Source organism: Poecilia latipinna, unplaced genomic scaffold (assembly GCF_001443285.1).
Source record: "Poecilia latipinna isolate Pla-1442-1.1 unplaced genomic scaffold, P_latipinna-1.0 Scaffold4612, whole genome shotgun sequence".
NCBI classification, from domain to species: domain Eukaryota; kingdom Metazoa; phylum Chordata; class Actinopteri; order Cyprinodontiformes; family Poeciliidae; genus Poecilia; species Poecilia latipinna.
The window spans coordinates 1-21,104 of NW_015117228.1; the positions used below are offsets into that span (position 1 = coordinate 1).

At 38.9% G+C, this 21,104-nt stretch overlaps 2 protein-coding genes across 4 annotated transcripts; one reads left to right on the forward strand and one right to left on the reverse strand.

Moving 5' to 3' along the window:
• The first annotated feature begins 2,440 nt into the window (after nucleotides 1-2,440).
• On the forward strand, nucleotides 2,441-10,738 carry LOC106942859 (rho GTPase-activating protein 22-like). Of its 2 annotated transcripts, none has more exons than XM_015026200.1 (9): nucleotides 2,441-2,590; nucleotides 3,771-3,884; nucleotides 4,049-4,256; nucleotides 5,213-5,345; nucleotides 5,492-5,565; nucleotides 5,689-5,810; nucleotides 6,572-6,788; nucleotides 7,351-8,271; nucleotides 8,671-10,738. In XM_015026200.1, exons 1-9 carry the CDS (start codon nucleotides 2,539-2,541, stop codon nucleotides 8,909-8,911), a joined length of 2,082 nt encoding a protein of 693 aa, XP_014881686.1. In that variant the 5' UTR covers nucleotides 2,441-2,538; the 3' UTR covers nucleotides 8,912-10,738. The 2 variants fall into 2 exon arrangements, with proteins under 2 accessions (XP_014881686.1, XP_014881688.1); XM_015026202.1 differs by having other exon boundaries at nucleotides 8,348-8,762.
• A 207-nt stretch (nucleotides 10,739-10,945) lies between these two features.
• On the reverse strand, nucleotides 10,946-21,036 carry LOC106942860 (putative monooxygenase p33MONOX). 2 transcript variants are annotated; one of them, XM_015026204.1, is made up of 9 exons: nucleotides 20,880-21,036; nucleotides 18,927-19,050; nucleotides 17,830-17,895; nucleotides 16,167-16,342; nucleotides 15,976-16,090; nucleotides 15,682-15,809; nucleotides 14,693-14,793; nucleotides 14,398-14,585; nucleotides 10,946-12,238 (listed from the first exon to the last, which is right to left on the reverse strand). In XM_015026204.1, the coding sequence occupies exons 3-9, from the start codon at nucleotides 17,852-17,854 to the stop codon at nucleotides 12,033-12,035; spliced, it is 939 nt and encodes a 312-aa protein (XP_014881690.1). In that variant the 5' UTR covers nucleotides 17,855-17,895; nucleotides 18,927-19,050; nucleotides 20,880-21,036; the 3' UTR covers nucleotides 10,946-12,032. The 2 variants fall into 2 exon arrangements, with proteins under 2 accessions (XP_014881690.1, XP_014881689.1); XM_015026203.1 differs by having other exon boundaries at nucleotides 10,946-12,241; nucleotides 20,880-21,035.
• Between the last annotated feature and the right edge of the window lie 68 nt (nucleotides 21,037-21,104).

Below are 21,104 nucleotides of genomic sequence, written 5' to 3' on the forward strand. Positions count from 1 at the left end.
TTTGCACATTTCAGTTATTTTGCTGCTTCTTTGTAAAATTGTTCATGCTCACTGATTGGATGGAGAACATTTGTTAACATCAATTCTCAGTTCTTGGCACACATACATATTGTGATTTAGTCCTGGACTTTCACTGCTTTGGCTGTATATTTAGTGCAGTCGTCCTGCTTCACCCCATTCTCAGTTCCTTTGCAGTCTCTAAGCTGTTTTCCTCCAGGATTGACCGGCAGCACAAACTCTTCCGTTTTTCTAACTAAAAACTAAAACAGGCAATTTCACCTCATGATTATGCAAAACAAACACTCCAGAGATTGTATTCAATCTTCCCAGTTGGGAATTGGTCCTTTTAAGTCTCGGGATGTCCAAATTATTGCCGGTTCAAAATACAGATTACATCGCATGACAACAATTCTGCTGAAAAAAAAAAAAAATTATTTGGTCAGAATTTGTTTTGACATTATGCTTAGACATCAACACTTTAAATGGCTATTGGTAACACAGAATAATTGGAAAACTGCCAAATATTTAAAAGTTATTTGAAAAATGTGTGAGTGCGTATGACATTTTTGATGTTTGGATAAAATTTCTAGGTAAAAATTAAAAACATTCAAATATATTTTCTTATAAAATATCATCAGTCACCAGTTATCATCTAATGATTCTAAATCCAATTTTAATAGAAATTTAATGTGCCTCCATATTACACTTGTTTATGAATATTTCAAGAAATGTATCCAGCAACATTTTCTCTGAAATTCTGTAGAAGAAACCCCACAGCAACGAGTCGATGCGAAGTCACAATTGATTTTGTGCTGATTTAATCTCTTGATTGAACAGCTGTTAATATTTGATTGCTTGTATTGATAAGCAACCCGATTTTTGCAACTCACTGTACACTGTATTGTACATTGAGTCAAACAGTCTTATTGAATTGGACTGTCTGGAGGTTCATACTATAATTGAGTTCAAAAGTTGACCTGGCTGAGTGGCTCCTCTGGCTTTTATGTCCACTTGAATGATGGTGACAGTGAGTGTGCTCGTGCCGTGAACGGCCATACTTCAGCCGCTGCAGAATTTCAGCCAGATCATCTCCCTCCCTCTCTTGCCATCAGCTGTGATTACTTTGGTAAAACAGCTCTGCGTCGCAGAGATCCAATTTTCCTAATGCACAGCCTTCACGCACACACACACACAGCATGGTTATTGATGAGGCAAAAGGGGAGGGGGGCAACAAGGGGCACACACACTGCTGGGAAATGGAGAGAAAGACAGAAGGCGGTAGTGGGAATGAGACAGAAGTTGGACGTGGACAAAGACAGGGACAGCTGGAGAGGGAAGGAATGGCGTGAAGGAAGAGAGGAAAAAGAGGGGCTGGCGAAGACATGGACATCCTGATGTGTGAAGTGTCCTTTGAAAATGGTGCGGGACGTCCAGTAAAAGAGGTAATAAAGCAGAGGACATAGAGAGGGGGACAAGGGAGGAGAGGAGATGCAGGAAGGAATACTAATATGGCGTCTTTTCACCGTGGAGGATGAAGTGTTCTGGAGATGGTGAGGAAGAACAAAGTTCCTTCAGGATGCATTTACCGACCATTCACTGGTGTCAAAGGCTAAAGGGGAACATCAAGGAGAAAAGACAGCGTGCCGGTCAGAAGACGCTCCAATGATAGGAAGCAAGGTGAAAATTCTCCTGCTCAGGTTGGATCTGGGACGGTTTTGGGTGCAGTTTCTGCAAAGATATGTTCTCCACAATTACAGGATCAATGAGAATCTAACTGGGATGTGAGAACAAATGACAATCCAAAACCATTTTGCAAAAAAGACACAACACAACAAACCGATTTTCAGCATTCCAGTTTGCTTGTCAAGGATCAACACCCTTTTATTGGCAAGTTCTCCACAGTTTCTGACAGAACCTTTTATGAACATATTTAGGTTTGAAGAGACTGCTTTGGACATTTTAGGGGTGAGCATATTTGTACCTATAAAAGCTTTTCAACAATGCAATAACTTCTACAGAAATCATATCCACCAAAGATTTTTCCAAGATTTTCCATGCTTGTTTTTCAAGAACTCCTCTTGATAAGCTTTTTTTTTTTTTTTTTTTAACTTGAAACCTCTCATCAAATTCCTAATTATTGCCATGAATTACTAATGGAAGAACCTGTATACAGAGAACTTTCCCCTAAGATAAACATTTGTAGATCAAAATGTTGATGAAAACAACATAATTTGAAAAAGAGACTTTTTTCAGTGGCAGAAAGTTTGGCAAAAGTCTTGATTCAAACTCCAAACTTCTAAAACCAGTCTGTGGATCCGTGTTAGAGACCTTTTGGTTTTCTTCCTAATTTTTTACAATTTAATTGTTCCATGATTGTTCAGCATCAACTTGATGGTGCGTCTCTTTCTATCCAGAATTTCTTTTTTTTTTGTCAAATGTATTTGTGACCTATTTTATTTATTAATTCCTCTTTAACTCTGTAAAGTACATCATCACTTTGGGTTGAGCATCTTCAACCAGGCCAGAAGTGTTTGCAGCATGGGACTCAGCTGCTTTAAGTCTTGGAAATATGACAGTACAGGCCACAAAGGTAAGAAATACACACAGTTGGCATGTTAACCCCCAATCTCTCTCAAACTCTGGTTGCATGTGTCATCCACCAAGGAAAACAGTTAAATGCTGAGTCAGGAAGTTTGAGATTCTTGTCTTGTGTGTCCTGTTGTGTGTGTGGGGGTGGGGGGTGTGTGTGTGTGCGTGTGTGTGTGTACATTGACATTGAGAGGGACAGAAAGCTAAGGATGATGGGAACTAGAAAGAGGACAGTGTTTAAGTGTGTGATGGCATGATGGGCAATTGAAGGTTACATCTACTGTTCTGCTCTTGCTTCCTACAGATCAACAAAGATAACCAAAGTAAATAAAGAATGCAGTTTTAAAATAATGATTAGCTAAGTGAAAAAAAACAACCCAACCCAAACTTTGTTAGTCATGAATGTAATGTGTTTAAGCATACTTCAGTTTCTCTAGCTACAGTCTTTCCTGAATGCTGTCAGACGTGTGGAAGCAAAAAATAATTTATGTAGAACCTGTCTAACAACACGAAGTAGGTTGAAAAACCTCAAAAGCAGTATATCATTCCTTCAAGAAGATTCAAGAACAGATGAAAAGCAACGTCAATGACATTTAAGAGTCTGAAAATAGTGACAAACAACAGCTCATTAGTGAGAACTGAGCTGTTGGTATTAGTTGGAAACTTTCTTAAACATTGAGGACATGTTTAAGTAAGGCTAGAAAGAGTTCAACTGTGTCTTCATCAATAAATATTTGGTCTTATAACTGTTACAAAATCCAATCAATATTTCACAAGTCTGCTAAAATACCAATTATTGATGCTAAAATACAGTTTGCTCTTTAACCAGTTGAATAACAAACTGACTTGTGATTAGCCGCTGTGGCTTTAAAAGTAGAGACAATCTAAAGAGAATTTTATTCTGAATATTAGCTTCATTAGCTGATTAGCTTAGCCAGAAAGCTACCACTAAGCATGATTCAAAGCAGAAACAGTTCAACTTTATCCTTTGAAACAATTTCTTGTCACTATAATGCCTAAAAAAGTTTCTACATATAATAAAATGCAAGTTTTAAAAAAAGATTTCTTTTTAGCATACTGGCTAATCTTAAATCCCAGGCAGGAGGAATTGATTCATGATGATTCCCACTGAGAATGACATCTTAAGTGAAAATATATGATTTATTATTGTGTAAATGTAGGTAACAGAGATGTGCTGGCCAGCCCAGGCTCCTATTTCTTCCTATCCAACAGCGCTGGTCAGGGTGACGAGTGGTTGAAGAGCCTTAACAAGGGAGTCTGGATCCCTTTCACAGGTGGGAACTCACTAACACACACAAAATGGTTCATGTGTTCATTGGTATTACTTGGAGACCCTAACACAAAACATTTATTGACTCTTACAAGCTTAACAAAAACAGAGAACTCCAGTATGATTTTAGGATTTATCGTAAGGGAGGGATTTCTGTTTCTGTTGCAGGGGTTTTTGGGCAACGTCTGGATGAGACGGTGCTGTATGAGCGTCGGTATGGAGTGCGTTTGGTTCCTCTGGTGGTGGAGCAGTGTGTGACATTTATCCGGGAACGTGGTCTGCATGAGGTGGGCTTGTTTCGCCAGCCTGGACGCACCAGTCTGGTGAAAGAGCTACAGGAGGCTTTTGATTCTGGTGAAAGGCCGTCTTTTGACAGGTTCAGCTCCTTCTCTTTTTCTTATACAGATTTCAGATCCCATTTAAGTCAAGTAAAGCCAAGTTTATCTGTATAGCACATTTCAGCAACATTAGCAGTTCAAAGTGCTTTACATCATAAAACTACAATACAGTAACCAATTATGAAACTAGCAATAAACTTTACATTTTGTCAAATGCCAACATCAAAATCATGAATATGTTGATTAATGTGCCACTTACAACTAGTCAAAGCCAACTCTAAGCAGGTGAGTTTTTAGCCTTGATATAAAGGAACTAAGTGTTTCTGCATCTTTGCAGTTTTCTGGAAGTTTGTTCCAGATTAGATAAGCATAAAAGCTGAATGTTGCTTCTCAATATTTCATTCTGGTTCTGAGAATGAAGAGTAGACCTGAACCAAACACCTTAGGGACCTGGAAGATGTTCCAGACTGTTTTGTTGTGACAATGTGTTTTGAATATATGTTGGTAAGCCCTTCAGTGATTAATAAACGTAACAAAAAAGTATATTAAAGCACTTATAAAACACCCAGAAGTGTTTTTGTCAATAATTTAATGTTTTTGGTAATTGAAAAATAACCTGTTACAAAAACCTCCAGAATGTAAGATCCCCCTCACCTGGCAACCCCAGTGAAGTTCAGTTTATTACCTAACAACTCCAGCGGCAAATAGTCTGTCATCTAGCAACAAAAGCAGAGCTCCAGCACATTTGGTCAGCTGGATTTACTGCTGTATGCGATGTAGTATGGCTGCTGGAAAAGACAAATGTTACTATCCAGAAACCACTTGCTGCATTCTTGTTGGTTATGCAAGAGGCTCTACTTCTACTATTCAAAGATATATATGGTTGTATAATTGTACATTTGTTTGCAGTCACTTTGAAGTGTGAATGTTAACTTTGAGTTGGGGGGCTTGGCTGTTTAGGTAAGGAATCTGGTGTGTTGTGTTTTGTCTGCAGCGGGACAGACGTCCACACTGTGGCATCACTGCTGAAGCTCTACCTCAGGCAGCTACCAGAACCTCTGGTTCCCTACAGCCACTACCAGGACTTTCTGCTCTGCGGTCAGAAGCTGTTAAGTGACCGTACAGTGGTAATCACTCAGTGCACCACACCACAGAGACTGATGTAAAACACAACTATTGGTGAAAACACATTGCTCAGATTACATGAGGTTTAATGAGTGTTTTATTTTAGAAAGGTTTCTTCTTTCTGTTTTATCTCCATGTCCTCCATCAGGGTCTGGAGGAGTTGACGAATCTTCTTCATGAGTTACCTGTCGCAAACTTCAACCTACTCAACTTTATCTGCCAGTATGATCTGTCTGACTTCATTAGTTTTGACATTTTTGGTGATTAAATCAAGGCAGATTGTTTCAAAGTTGGAACCAGCTTCTCTGTTTGTGCAGCTCATGAGGAACGGATGTGTGTGTGCAGGTTTCTGAATGAGGTTCAGAGCTGCTCCAGCAGTAACAAGATGAACGTCCAGAACTTGGCAACCGTGTTTGGACCAAACATCCTTCGAGCCAAAGCTGAAGACCCACAAAGCATCATGGGAGGTAAACTGGCAGCAGTTTATTTAATATTTTTTGCTTATTTCAAAATACTACTACTTCATAAAGGTTTTTCAGTGCTCTAGAACATGTCAATATTTTTTTACTCCTAAATTAAAAGCATAATCGGTAAGAAAGTCTGTAGAAATCATGAATTTACTTTTTGCAGACTAACTCTTAATGCATTTACATAATTTTTCCATTTTTCTCAGTTGCCAGGAAACATTAGCATCACTGATAAACTTTGTCTCTCATGGTTGTCTATTGACCCTGCAGGTTTTCTGTCAGATTAGGTTCTGAATTGACGTGAGTCGATTGCAAAACTTTATTTTTCTTGAAGCCATTATTTTGTTGATTAAAAATATTCTTGGAATCTTGGCGATGTTTTAAAAAGGCTTAGCATCTTCACTGTCAGTCTTCTAGCTTACACCTGCAGGTTTTGGGTCAAAACGGTCAACAATTTCATAAATTTTTACATACCATGATACTTGCACCTGAGGTACTCCTGGGTTTAGAGGTAATGCTCAGTGCTTTACCTGTTGGAATTATCTTCCAAAAACATAAGTTTACTTTCTTTAGACATGTTGGAGGTTTTGATCCAGACCTGGATATATTCTTAAGAAGAGAGGTATTCTATCTCACAACCAGTAATTGATAAAAAATATTTCAGCTCCTGCTTATGTTTAGGATAGATGACCTTAAGCAAGTGCAACAACATTTTCTAGCTTTGACTTCTGGACAATAAGTTCTTCTTGTCTGTCTCCAAGCTACAAAACTGGTCCAGGTGCTCATGTCGGAGCTGATCAGACAACACAAATCTCTGTTTGCCAAGTTCCCTCCTTCTGCCTGCTCTCATCCTTCTGCAACGCCTTTGAAGCAACCCCATCTCCAGCCATCGCCCTGCCTTCGCCAGCTGTCTTTGCCTCTTATTGCAGACCACTCAAGTGAATCAGGACAACCAGCCGCACATGCAGACCACTCTAGGTAAAACACAGGGGTTCAAGCATTCAACAGTCAGTTGGCGATTAGTCATTCTCACACAAGTAGAGAATAATAGATGCATCTGAAAAATAGAATTCAAAGGAAAAGTTAATTTATTTAAGTAAATGAGTTTAAAACCAACCACAGCGCCACCATGACCATCAAAGCACTTTTTTAAACATCCGCCTGTGGGCAGGTACCTGGTCCTGCTGAAAAGTGAAATCTGAATCTTTATAAACCTTGTAAGCAGAGGAAAACTTGCACAAGATATTTTGATTTAAACTTATAATATGAGAAAACTATTTCACTTATAACTGGTAGTTTTTCATCAATATAAAGGAATTATTGACTTAAAACAGGCTCCTATCTTGTACTGAAAAGTTTATTGTAAGTTAGTTCTGTCTTATTTCAAGGTACCAAGATATTTGCAGTGGAAACTAGACCAAAAATACTTGTTAACATTTTGTGTTTTTGCAGTTTCTCACTTTTGAGGTTCAAGTTAACATTAAAGATCCGACTTCAGTATGAATTGTCTTTAATAACTGTTGAAGTTTCTTCCCTGCAGTTGTATCTTCTCTGCTGCTGGTAAATCAGACTTGCTCTCTGGTCAGAAGAAACACCTTGGCCATCGCTACACTTCCTCCCATCCAGAGAACTGCTTCTACCCCTTGCCTTCCTCCAGTGAGTCCATCAACCACCACCCTGGGAGGCACAAAGGAGATTTTTACAAGTACCATTCTGGGCAGGGTTCATCTTCTGCAAATGCTCAAGCCACAACAACCAACCCCCAGCTACAGACCGAAAGCTCAAATCAGGGGGCAATGGGATGGCAACGCCAAGAAAAGGCAGCCTCTGCCTCCTGGAGCTGCAGAGGAGCAGAGGAAGAGGGTGAGGTTCCTGAAGCAGCCAGTGGGGGGAGCAGTCAAGCACAGGAGGACAGTACACCCTCAGTCTATGACAACCTGGACAGAGCCTCTCTGTCTCACACATTGGAGAATGTTCCTACTGAGAACTTTGATTTAGATTCTCTAGGAATCAATGTTGGAATGTGTGAAACAGAGGTAGATCAAGCAGAACTGGGGATGGCAGGAGACTCCTCTTCCTCATGGTCTTCCTGTGAAGTTCTACCATTAGATAAAAGCAAGGATGAACTGGGGGTCAGTAGTCCTGATATCCCACCAAAGAGATCCAGAATGTTGCCTCTGAATCAGAGAAGAGAACAGGAAATCTGTGATAAAGATGATCATGAAGACAATGGAGTTGAAGGCAATGGTGCCAAGCAACATCCGAGCTCCTGGGCTTCCTGCTCTGTCATCAGCATCAGCCCTCTCAGCACAGGGAGCTCAGAAGTCTTCCTCCCCTCTGGGGCTCCGGATCTCCAGGTTCAAGAGTCTCATTTAGAGTCGAGGGACACTCATTCTCTGCTGGCCAAGCTGAGGCAGCAGATGGCTCAGCAGAAGGCAGAGTACCAAAACAGGATTGAGAGGTATTACTTTACTAAGGTTCATACAATTTCAATCTGACCCCTAACACTTACCCTTACCCCTACATTTGACTGACAGAGCCACTCACCAGGACATGCATGTTTACTGTTAACACTAATTACCCCACTGTTGCCAACTCACTGATGTCCTTGCTATATTTAGCAACATTTCAGACGAAAATATCAGAATCGGCCACAATCAGTCGGCAGGTCAGGCTTTTTAAAGATTGGTAGTCAGCAGTCGGTCAGAAAACTGCAACCAGCTCACTGCTAATGCAGAGGTGCTGCAACAAAATTAAGATGTAAAAATATACAAAGGTTTAGGAAATCTGAACACTATTCTCTGTAAATGAAGAGGTGCAACACTTTGGTCACTCCGTGTCATTTATTCATGGATTATAGGTTGGAGCGCTGCAATGGCGCCCTCGAACGGCAAGTTGCCGTTCTGCGACTCAGTCTGGAGCAGCAGAGGCGAAGCCAGAGCGTGGCAGAGATCAAGATCAGAAACATGGAGCGAGCCAAGGCAGACGCAGACCGCCGGAACACCACCCTTCAGAGGGAGATGGAGCTGTTCTTCAGGACATATGGAGAAATAAGGAGAAGAGGAGGAGATCTGGGAAGAGCTGGAGGAGGAAGCATCTGAAGACTGAAAGACTGTTTTTCTCAGCAGGAGTGAAAAAGGGAAGAAAGAAGCTGCAGTTAGCAGCGGACGGATTATGTCAAGATGAGTTAATGGTATGAAAACAGAAATAAGAACATCACATTAGTGGAGGTTCACGTTATTAAAGGTCAGATCTGATGGGATTTTTTAAAAATTTGCCTTTAAATCTCAAATTAATTCTCGTCTTCCTAGGAAACTCAGGCAGCACACTGAAGCCTGTGATGACTGAGACTCAGTCAGTCCCAGGTGTCTCCAGGTGATAAAGCATCAGTTTTATGTTCCACATATCCTTTAGTCAAAACTGTCCACCTTTAATTACTCCAAAAAGCTCAGACTTGATGTATGAAAGATTTAACGTGTCAGCATGACCTGTTTAACATAGTTAACATATTGATATTAAATACAATTGTGCTCTTTACAAAATGGTGGTGGAAATTAAATAAAATTCATAAATTATAATATGTAAAACTAAAATTATTCCAACACTTTATTAATTTGGTTTTTAGGAAATCTTTAGGAATTATGAGTAAATATTTTTAGTTCCATCTTTATTAATTTAAGAGCACATTTACAAACCTACAAGGTCCCATCTCCATACCCTGCATGGCGACCTATTGAATGAGAAATCCAACAAAAAGCAGTGAAGAATACACAACTAGTGGACTTTAAATAGGTGGGCGTCCACTGTACATTGATTCATTACTCACAGGTTACTTTTGATGATTGTGGCCAATGAAAACCCAAATTGGGCTCATTAGAATTTTTTTATACTACATTAAAAAAATAAAACCTGGTTAAATCACATACATGTCGACATTCTGATTTCTTGAGACACGTGAAAAACCTGCACATTTCAAATCACATCTGCCTGGACTCAATATTTATGTCTGCGCATTATCATCATCTGAAACCTGAAACCACCGTTTCTGCATGAAAACACTTTTCTAATAAAACCTATTTTAATCCACTTTCTTTTATTATTTATTGCCAGTTAATCTGATATGAATTAAATGAAAACTGAAAGCAGGTCTCTTCACAGGAGGATGAGATCTACTGTGATCAACGTGGAAATTATCTTTGTCATGAAGTGCCAATGAAATTTGTTAAAATAATTTTTTTTAAACCAAAAACAATGAAGCTGAGACTTTTTTATTTTCCACAGAGGATGAAATATTTATTGTCAAACTGTGCCAGCAACGTGAACTAAACTGTACAGACAGTAAAAAAGAAAAAAAATCGAAAAGAAATATAAAATAAAAATCACTGAACTGACAGAAACTTTCTATCAGGACTGAGTCATGCCTACAGACAGAACATTAAACTGATGCTTCAGTCTGATTAAAGGGGGAGAGTATCACACTGACCACTGAGCACCTGTAAACACAAGTACTATAGACTCATCTTTAACAAATGGAAAGTACATCAAATATCAACAGTTAGTGACCACACAGAATGACAGCATCTGAATATCACCACAGCAGTTACAAGTGGTAAACTTTCAGGATTTATTTTATTTTATTACCAGAAAATAGTAATAAGAAGAAAAAAGGTTCACTTTATGGTCAAAAGTGCTTAATGAAGATGCTTTGCACGTGTAATCTTACAGAAACTTTTATATATTATGTTAGCCATCATCTGCAAACCAGGCAGCACAGCAAATAACTTGCCTAAATTAAGATAACTTGGCAGTAAGGCCATATTTTGTTATTTAGGGAGAAAATATTTGAAGTGTTTAAATATATATATATATAAAATAAGTGACAAGGTTTCTGTGAGATGCAGAAAATACACACAGCAGTTTTTAAAGTCCAAAAAACGTAAAAAACAAAATCCTTCAAATGCAGTCGTCAGTAAAAATAATGGAGAAAAGTGAGTTCAATTTGTGAAAATTTCAAATTTCTTTACAAGAAGTTTGAGCTCAGAAAACTACAAACTCTACAGTATGAGGGAAGCTGCATTGAGTCTGAACACTGGAGATGTTCACATACAGGAAAAATGTACAATTGTTGCATTTTCTGTAGCATATGTCTGATTACATAAAGTCAGCAAATACATCAGCTTAATTATCACAATTTATGCCTTAATCGTGTAGAATTACTTAATTTTTTTCCTGTGTTAGCATTCTACATTCAACATTGGAGAATATCTAATTGTTTTCTCATAAATATGTGAAGATAATATAAGAATTTCTGAGTTTGGCCACATTATGTCTTTCATTTCATCTTTCATCTGCAACGGCTCTAATGCTCAGGAAATGTGACTCAAATAACATCCAACATAAAAAGTTTCTCTGAGTTATTTTGGTTTGATCGGAGCATTGATGTCATATTTCATAAGGATTAATGGAAATAAGATGAAATAAAGCGGAATTAGATTACATTTTACATGTGATTTGACTTTTTATGCACATTTATCTGCATTATTCATGAAAATACTTGACTAAAAATATAAACAACCAAAAATGAGTAATGTACATGAGTGTGAAGCAGGAAGGGATGAAACGAGGGTGAATTAATCCTAAGGTGAAACAATGTTTTTCATGCTAGCTATTTTTTGTAAAACAAACAAAAAAAGCTGGTTAAAAATGATCAACATAATAAACAAGGCGACATAAACCAAAAACATGAGAGAAGAAAATATTTAACATTATTTTTACAGATTAGCAAACTGAAGCTATATGTTCTAGCATGAACCCAGTCTGAGCTGCCGAACGGCTGAACTTTAGAGCTCTGGTTCTGAAAATCCTTCAGCTGGAGTTCAGCTACCCACTTGTTTGACGTTACAGTTATGATAGATGGTCACAATTCTCACATGAAGTTACAAACTCAATGGATTTCAATAAATTTTGAATTCCTCCTGAATAAATAAATAAAACTTAGGGGGGTTTAAAATGCTTTCAGTCTGACTGGAGTTTATTTTATTAATGATATATAGAAAATATAAACATCAAATGAGCAGCAAGCACAAAAAGAATTTCTTTGGAAACGGTAAGACTCATGTTTCTGTTGAACCTGAACAATAAGGGAATGTGAACAGTAAAATGAGGGACTCTAGGGTGGTTTTGTCATGTCGTGGGACCTTGGTCGTATTAACGGCGATTGTCTCAGAAGCCGGACGGCGTCAGGATGTTCATGTCTCGGTGTTTGAGCTTGTGTGGCCGCGCTCCCTGCCGCCGGCCCTCCACCGTGGGGATCTCCATTTTGGGCGGGGACACCCTCTGGGGGTTGTCAGCCAGCCGCGTGGCCTGCGACTTCATCACCTCCATGGGGGTCGGCTTCTGGGCTCCACGGTACGCCTGGATGGCAAAGCCTGCTGGGAGAAAAACGCAGCAGTCAGCATATGCAAAAACTCTACTTTGAAATGAACTACATTTAAAAAAAAAAAAAAAAAAAAAAAAAAAAAAAGAAAAATCATCAATAATCACTAAAAAAATTTACTGAAGCATATTTTCTAGATTGTCTGAATACAAATTTCAAGCAACTTCTACTTTGTCATCAATGGTGTTCTGTTTCTTTCCGGCCTAAATACGACGCAGAGGCTTGCTTATTTTAACCACTCTTCAAGATGGGAAAGACAAGAGAACCTGCCCTTTAAGAAAGGCAGACATGTCAAACTGATTACAAAGAACTGGCTACTGCCTCAAAACCACACAGCTCTACAGATTATCTGGAACTTCTCTGCACAGAAGAAAGCGAACATTTCCTTAAACAATTCATGTAGGTCTTAAAGTAGTTTTTAATTAAATTGAATAAAAAAAAAATCATCCCCAGTGGCAATAAATATAATAAAAAAAACAGCATTGGACCAAAGACGGAGCCTTGGAGGACTCCAAAAGAAATCTGAGCTGCAGCTGAGGAGAAATCAACTAGTTAGACTGGAAACACTCCAACTGGTTAGGTAAGATTCAGAACATGGTAGGGCTGTGGCAGCCATCACTGCACACAGATCAGAACTACATGGTCAATGTTATCAAACACAATATTCAGGTCAAGGAGAACAAAGACTGTAGCCATCAAAATTATGGCTTTCAGCAGCATAATGACCCAGCGTGTGGCCAAATCAAGACAAATGGGTCATCAGACACAGTCAGAGTTCATCCAATACCATCTCGGTCTATAGATCTACATCCTATAGAAGACCTCAGAGGTTAGCACAGGAGAGGACTCAGTACAATCTGAAGATTGTACAAAGAGGAACAGTTAAAGATTGACTCACTCTACTCTTATTTAAATGCATTTTTGAGCTGTTATATCTCACTGCTGAAATTATACATTTCTAATCCCCGTGTTTACTTTGGAAATAGTGCATTTTTATTTGCTTTGCACTTTTGTAGCAATTCTTGTTTTAAGATGTCTATAGCTAATTAAAAAAATATATTCTGAACTTAAATTTAAAATCTCCCAGGAAGATAAACAAATCTCAAATATTTCCAAACACATCCAGAAGAGATCATTCCCTGATTCCTTGATGACCTACCTAGAGTCATCCTGGAGGAGAGATTTTAGGTCTCCAGTTCAACCATTCCAGATGTTAACATCTAACAGCAGCTTCTCTGCAGCGTCTGCTGTCTGGTGTTCATGTGTTTATGTAGAGGGAAATTCTGCGTCACTCTTTGCAGGGGCCAACGACTGACAAAGTGAATGTTGATCAGTGTTTACTGCTAGTCTGAAGGTCCTGCTTTCATCCTTTAACCCAGAATGTGGCTGTGAATCTGGAGCAGAAGCTCAATCTGATAATAAATAAACAGTTTCTGTAGGTTTAAGATCTTTTTAAGACCATTATGAATACAATTTAAGATCTGTATCATGACACAAATGTACAAAAGAAAACTAAATATTTTACATCGTAGTAATGCTTAATTATTTTGCACTGAATGGACATATGGAGAGGCAACAGAAATGAGCCAGAGGCTAAGACAAACATCCTTCAGCAAACTAGTGATAAATTTACACTAGTTTTCTAGATAGCACATGCATGCTAGCAGCTAGTTAGTGGGAGCCTCAGAAAGCAATGAAGATGTCTGGGCACGACTAAATGTTTCCTCGATAGCAAAATCCTGCAAGGAAATTAAATTATGTAGAATGTATGACAGAGTCCTGCCACCACAAAATTTAAGACCTGTGATTAAAGCAATTAAGGCCAACATGCATATCATCACCTTCTTAATATAATGGTCAATTTTGGCAAAAAAAAAAATAAAAAAATAAAAATCACAACCTCTTTCTTACCAAAAGATGTTTAAAGCAAAACAAACAAAAAAAATCACTTTTGGCAAAAAATAAGACCATTATTTTAAGAGGTCACGATATTTTCTACTGAATTTGTGACATTTTATGGCCTTAGTTTTAGATACACAGATGTAGGACTTACTAAGGATGCGTGAACAGCTCAGTCATGGATAAAGTGAGTTTGTGTTGCTAGTATTTGTTTCTGTTTGTATTTAAGCATTTGCAGGCCTTTGCCGTTACCTGCAGCAGAGCCGTCTGATCCCACGTCAGAGGCTGAACTCTGGACAGGAAGTCGAGGCCCAAACACGCCCCACCGCTCGACCGCTCCACTTACGCCTGGATCTCCAGCCGCTCCTCCTCCTCCCATGTCTACACTGCTGTTAGAGGAGCTGATGCTGACCTCTGACCCCGTACTCCCGAACCAGCCTCTGCAAACCAACACAAACAGCATGCCAGCTTTCAGTCCCTTATCCAGGTCACGCCGATGCACTGAAGCAGGGCTCAGACCACAGGAAGCTGAACGCTGCATGTGTACCTGCGCTGCTGCTTCGGCGAGCTGTGCGGAGTGTTCGATGGAGTCGACTGGGCAGAGGAGGATTTCTCTTCTCTGGCCTCCAGGCTTTGGATCTGCAGCTTCTACACAACATCACAGAGGTATCTGTTATCTAGCATTGCTACATCTGATACAGATCTTTGCCAAAGCATTCATAGCCTTTGGACTTTTCCACATTTTGGGACATTACATAACAAACGTTACTGGATCTTATTGGGATTTTATGTGACAGAGCAACTCAAAAAGATATGGAAGGACAAGGAAAGATGATTTTTGATTTTTTTTTTTCCATTTAACATTCTGAGAAGTGTGTCTGCTTTTGTTTTCAGCAGCCCGAGTCCATACTTTGTACATTGATATTTTGCTGAGATTGAAATCTACCAGATTCCTGTTTGCAAAATATATTAAAATCAGGAGAAGCAATTTTGCAGCTTCTAAATTTGCTATAGGTTTGAACTTTCAAGCTATCCCCTCCATAGTATTTCTGGATGTATGTTTAGGCTGGCTATCCTACGTGAAGCTGATCTCCACTCCAGTCTTTTGCAGCCCCCAATAACAACCAGGGGTCTGAACACAAATGTGCACCGAGACTTATTTTATAATATTTGAAAACTATGCATTATTTGCCTTCCACTCCACAAGGAGAATTTCAACAGCAAGCGGATGTTTGCCTGACACAAAAGTCCTGCAAAAAAAATTAACCATGTAGAAAATACGAGATTAATACCTCTGCCAAGACAAAATTTAAGACCTGTGATAGACATATATAAGGCCATCTTACATGTTTTTGAATACATTTAAGACATTTTAAGGCCTTAATTTTGAATGCATGAATTTAAGACTTTTTTTAAGGGTGTGCGGTCACCCTGTTCATGTGATCTGTGGCTCTTATTGGTCAGCTGGCCTTTAAACCCAGCATATAAAGCACACTATTGTCTCCTCATGTTTTATTACTGACGTGCTGATCTGACCTGGAGGGACTCGGGGACGCGGTGGTGGTGTCTCGTCTCCTCCGCTGTCAGGCCTTTGTGTGGAGTGTAACTGGTGTCGGTGAGGCCCGCCGTCTGCTCAAACTTGTACATGCTTTCCTGAGTGTGTTCTGAGGGCAGACGACAATACAGTCACTCTAGTGGAAAGCTGCTTGATAGCAAAATCTATTTTCATGTCTTGATCAAATAATCCGATTTAGAAAATATTCAGATAGCATGGATAACTTTCCACCCTAATAAAGGGTCGTTACGTAGATTATAGGAGCTCTAACTTACTGGTGATGAGAGAATTCATGATGATGGACGAAGCCTTAGTTTTCACTACAGCTGGAGCCTTGAAGAGGGCGCCATCCTGCCCGGCAGCCTGTTTGACGGCGCCGCCTTCATCCTCCTATAAGGTCAAACAGTCAGACTGAAAGTGGACCTGTTGGGAAACGATCAGGCGTGGAAATGGAAAAGTGTTTTACCTCAGCTAGCTGGGAGAACTTCCTCTCCGGTATTACAGGCCGCCTCCACAGGTTGTTGATGCTGATGTCGTGGGGTGGCGTGGACATGGGGGCCTCCAGGTTGTCGTCGTAGCTGAGGGCCCGTCGAGTCATTCCAACGGGGAGCTTCATCCCACCCATCCCAGAACCCTCGATGGCTGCAGAGATAATTTCATATTTTGTCCTCTTTCATTGTGATATTACTTCATCTCCAGAATGGAGAGATTTCACCGTAGTAAAGCGGCTCAGAACAAAGTAGACAAAAGCTTAAGGTTAACATTAATGTTTTTTGTGCTTGGAGTCGGTCTCAACAAAATATTTAAAGGGACTGAATCACTTGAAAGAAAAAAACTGAAACTTCTGAATAAAGGCTCTAAAAATAGGAAAATATCCAACAACGTTTTGTTCCATATTTTAAGCTAAAAAATAAGCAGGGAAATCGTCTCTAACTCAGAAAATGTTCGGATGATGATTTTAAAAAGCAAAACCATCAAAAACAGAAATGGTGTCCGAAGCTCATCTGGATGACAAAAATGTGAAAATTGATCAACTGATGGCTCCTTAGGGAAATATTAGTTTGCTATAGGCACACAGATTAAATCTATTAAGCTTCTGTCTATTAAGAGTTGATAAATCTCATCTCGTGAACATGGACCTGAAATAAGTCACTCACAAGGAAATTCTAAGGATTATTTTTCAAAGAGTTTGAAATTTTAGATGATGAATTGGTTTATTTACAAATAAATATTTAGAAAGAAATCAATTATGAAAATAAAATGTTAAAACACAAATTTAAAGTTAAAAAAAATATTAAAAGTAAAGCAAAAAAACCCAAAACAAAACGCTGCAAAACTTAGTTTATAAATTGGATTTAACAAAATTTAAAGAAAAATTCATTATAGAAATGATCTTGATTCCATTTGATAACTTAACTTGAGACAGACGGACCTTATCCTTCCTAAAATAACTCGTTTTGCTCGTTTTATTGGGTGTCCTGACCGCAAAACAATTTAAAAGCAAAGTTTCAACATATTCAGTTACATGTTAAATTATTAATACTATCTGATGACATGGAATATGATTCAGTTAGGAACATAAATATTGTCCAGTCACAGCAGAATAAAGTTAATAGTTGGTTTAGGTATGAGGTTGCAGGCGGTTGCAGCTGTAGGTTCATATGAGGTCCAGAAGCAGTTGCCAAGTTTTAAAGCTCTGGTCTGAGGCGGTTTTTCTGATAACAAAGTAAGCAACTGAGGGACTTTGGTTTTGTTGATATTTAGGTCAGAATATTCCCACAACGAACAGATACAAACATTAACAGAGCAGAAAATGACCTGTGGTAAATCTCTGCAGAAAGGAGGCGTAATCATGTTCAGTAAGTCAATTAAAACATTTTGTTTCAGATCAAACTAAACTTGCATTTGTGACTAATATACATTTTTAATCATTTTATACAAGTTAAATATTTCTTCTTTAATAAAACCCTTAACCTAATAAGAATCAAATAAGCCTTTATTGTTTGGCTTTCGTTACATATGACGCATCTTTAAAAAAAAAATAAATAATGAAGATACTGCGCATGGGCAGAGCACATACTGATTTATCAATTTAAAACTGACCTTCATTAATCCATATCAGTACTCACCTGGTAAGTCACCAGAACCAGACATAGCTGCAGTTAATTAATAAACAAGTTGAGACAAGGGAGAACCTGGAAGGAAGAAAGGAAACGGAAAGAGAGTCGTTGGCTTAAATCTGCCTGATTTCTAAACTGAAATTAAACCAATATCTGTTTAGAAATCACACTGTATTTCTAAACAGACCATAAGCATTAGACTTATGTAATAAATCTAACACTTAGACTTGTTACAGCAGTACAATCATGTCTGAAAATTTTCGCAGAAAACAAAAACAGCCGCTAAATTAAGTAAATGTATTCAAAAGTGCAAAGTCTTGTTGACTCTGTGGAAACCCCTTCTGGCACAAGAGCAGCATTCTCCTATAGTACTTCTGTTCTGGTGAACTGCTAGGTAACCGCTCTCCTCTGCCACTCCCCTATGCTGCACCTTTCTGCAGCTTCTCTGCCTGTTAGTGAGGAGAACCAGGTGGACTCAATCTCCTAGCAATCAGAGTGCAGGTACTTTTGGTGTGACTGACCTGTCACTTTGGTTTGAGAGCATCAGAAGCAAACAGTGCTGGTAGCATACAAATTCAGAACTGTGCAAAAGTTTGTACAAACTGTTACAAACTGTGAAAGACAGCCGGTTTTTCAGCTATGTGGACCATCATACAAAAATAAAGATGAGTCAACCAAATTAAAGGGCTCTTTGAGTGAAATCCAGTTCAAACTTCACAGTGGATAAACTATCCCTTTCAAGTGGGGAGTCACACAGCAAACCAAACCTGACAAAATTTGACAACTTCACAAGGCTGGAGAATAAAGACACAATGAGCTCTGACCTTAGTGAAATCTAGGGCTACAAATACATACAGAAATAAACATTTTATTGCCTAAAATGCAACAACACAGCATTCCTTCAGTGAACACTAGATGAACAGTAGCAAAAAATGCATAAAGGTTCAAAACTGGATTTTACTTTTAAGCTGCTGCATATAAAGACTTCCTACACATCCTCACCACAACTTTCATTCTTTTAGGAAAAACAAATTCCTTACATGGGACTTTTGTATTTCAATATTTTTCACATAGGATACATATTATGTTTAGCTTAAGACACCTACCTTCTAGTTTTGTTGCTCTGACTTGGGCTAGAAGGAGTGGAGGTAATGGTTATACTGGTCTGTCGGATGAACACAAACGCCTCTGGCAATGCATTGTGGGAGAGCAGCAATGCCACTGATGCAACTGAAGAGACAGCAGAGAACAAAAGTGAGTCGATCCATTGCATAAATCCTGCAGAGGACAAACAACCACTCAGTGTTTCTCCCTTAGAGCCAACAGCGAAGTGGACAACCAGAGTATGGGCAGTAACACGCAGCACGCTGCTCTGTGTGCTCACCATCACTTACTGTAGGGAAAAGATTGAGAAAGCAGATGGAGGAAGTGGAAATGAGTTTCCTGTCTCCCAGTTCAGCCTCGGCAGACAAAAGACTAAGTTCACATGGAAAACTGACGACGACAAACTCGATCAAAAATGGTTTTACCGACAAAAATTCAACTGCTAAAGACTGCCTCGATTTTTGGTAGCTTGTTAGAGTTGAAGGGAAATGAATTGTTGCTTTAAAATCCAATTATATGCAGCCGCTTAGTTGGGCTTCCAGTCTTCTTGATGTAAAAATTTGATAAAAATGTTGCTACATAAAATGCTAACATTCCCAGTAAGAGGTTGAGAACAAAACAGTAAGAAAAATCTGTTTTAAGTCTAATACACAATGTAAGTAACTTATCTTTGGTTTTGCTGCAGTGTTTTTTTTTTATCATTTCCTTTTCATCAATTATTACATTCTGCTGTGGTTTATATTGATGCCTCTCTCCCCCATTCTAATGCCTTTTGTATTTTTTCTTTATCCATTTTTAACTATAGAAAAAATTTCACAAGAAATAAAAAGGTATTTAACTTTTTATTAAGTTATCTTATGATTAAAATCCACTTTTTATTGTCTAAAAATATTGATTTTTTTTTTCTTGGGTCAGTTGGTACTGTAAACACTGCTGCCTTGGTGCAAGAAGGTCAGGTGTTTGAATCTCGACATGGGGTCATTCTGGATGGAGTTTGCATGTTCATGGAAGGGTTCTTGGCGGGTACTGCTGCTTCCTCTATGAGTAAAGAACGTGTGGTGTGACTGTAACTTCAGTCAAATATTTTAGGGTTGAATTGTGCAGTGATCCAGCATCTGCATCTAAAAATCCCCTCACAAACCAATCACTAGCCTTCATGTGGGCCAAATTACTTTCAAGTGGGTCCATTCTTTCACGAACTTAAGGGTGACACATTTCTTGCATAACCTTGCATGGAGCCAACAATGAGACAGCAACACAGATTGCAGAAGACAGAATATCCAATAAAGCGTGACATGGCAAGGGAAACTGGTGCCGTTAATAAACCGTTATAAAACAGGATCAGCCAGGCTTTATTGCGCAGACGTGCACCTCAAAATAAAGACATGTTTGGTTCAAGAAGGCCTTAAGGAAAATATTTCTGAGCTAAAATCTGCCAAAAAAAAAAGAAGGAAAAAAATGAACCAACGCGAAGATCCTGACAGGGTCATCTGCTTTAACAATCCATAACCAGACTGCATTCAAAAAACAGCTAAAAGAAGAAGCATCATCATGTTATTGCTTCAGACCTGTCGTTAAATTTCCGTTTACATTTTTATTCTATCTAATGTGGCCGAGGCAAGTTATTCGTCGTTTAAAAAAAGTGTTCCCTTCTACGAAGAAACATCCGATTCAAGACACTTGTTATTGGGCATCGACAGTATAACTAGTCTCGAAAATTATATTTTAACCTACTCAAAAAATTTACATTAACTGCCAACGCCGCACAAGACCGACTACAACTGACCATTTACATTGCAAAAAGTCGTTTTTGCGTGCAATTTCGTTATTGTTTTGCGCAGAGAATAGCGGAACCTCCGAAGCGCTGCGCTGAAAAGCAAAGTACATCAAACAGATAGTAGGTAAATATGTCTGAAAACGGTATTATTAGCGCATTTTGCATAATTATCTCTCACCTGAAGTAACAAATGTATCAAAGCAAAGACGCAGACGCCGTTAATACGCCGGTTTCGACTTGTAGGCTAGCCTTACAACAAAGCAGCTGGGCGGCAGCCATTATTGTGTTTGCAGACGGAAAAGCTTCCTCATGCACTGCAGGTTTGGTTGGTCTCGCTGAACATCGCGAGAGAAAAGAACGAATGCGTGTCTTTTAGCTGTTTGCCGAGATAGTGTGTTCATGT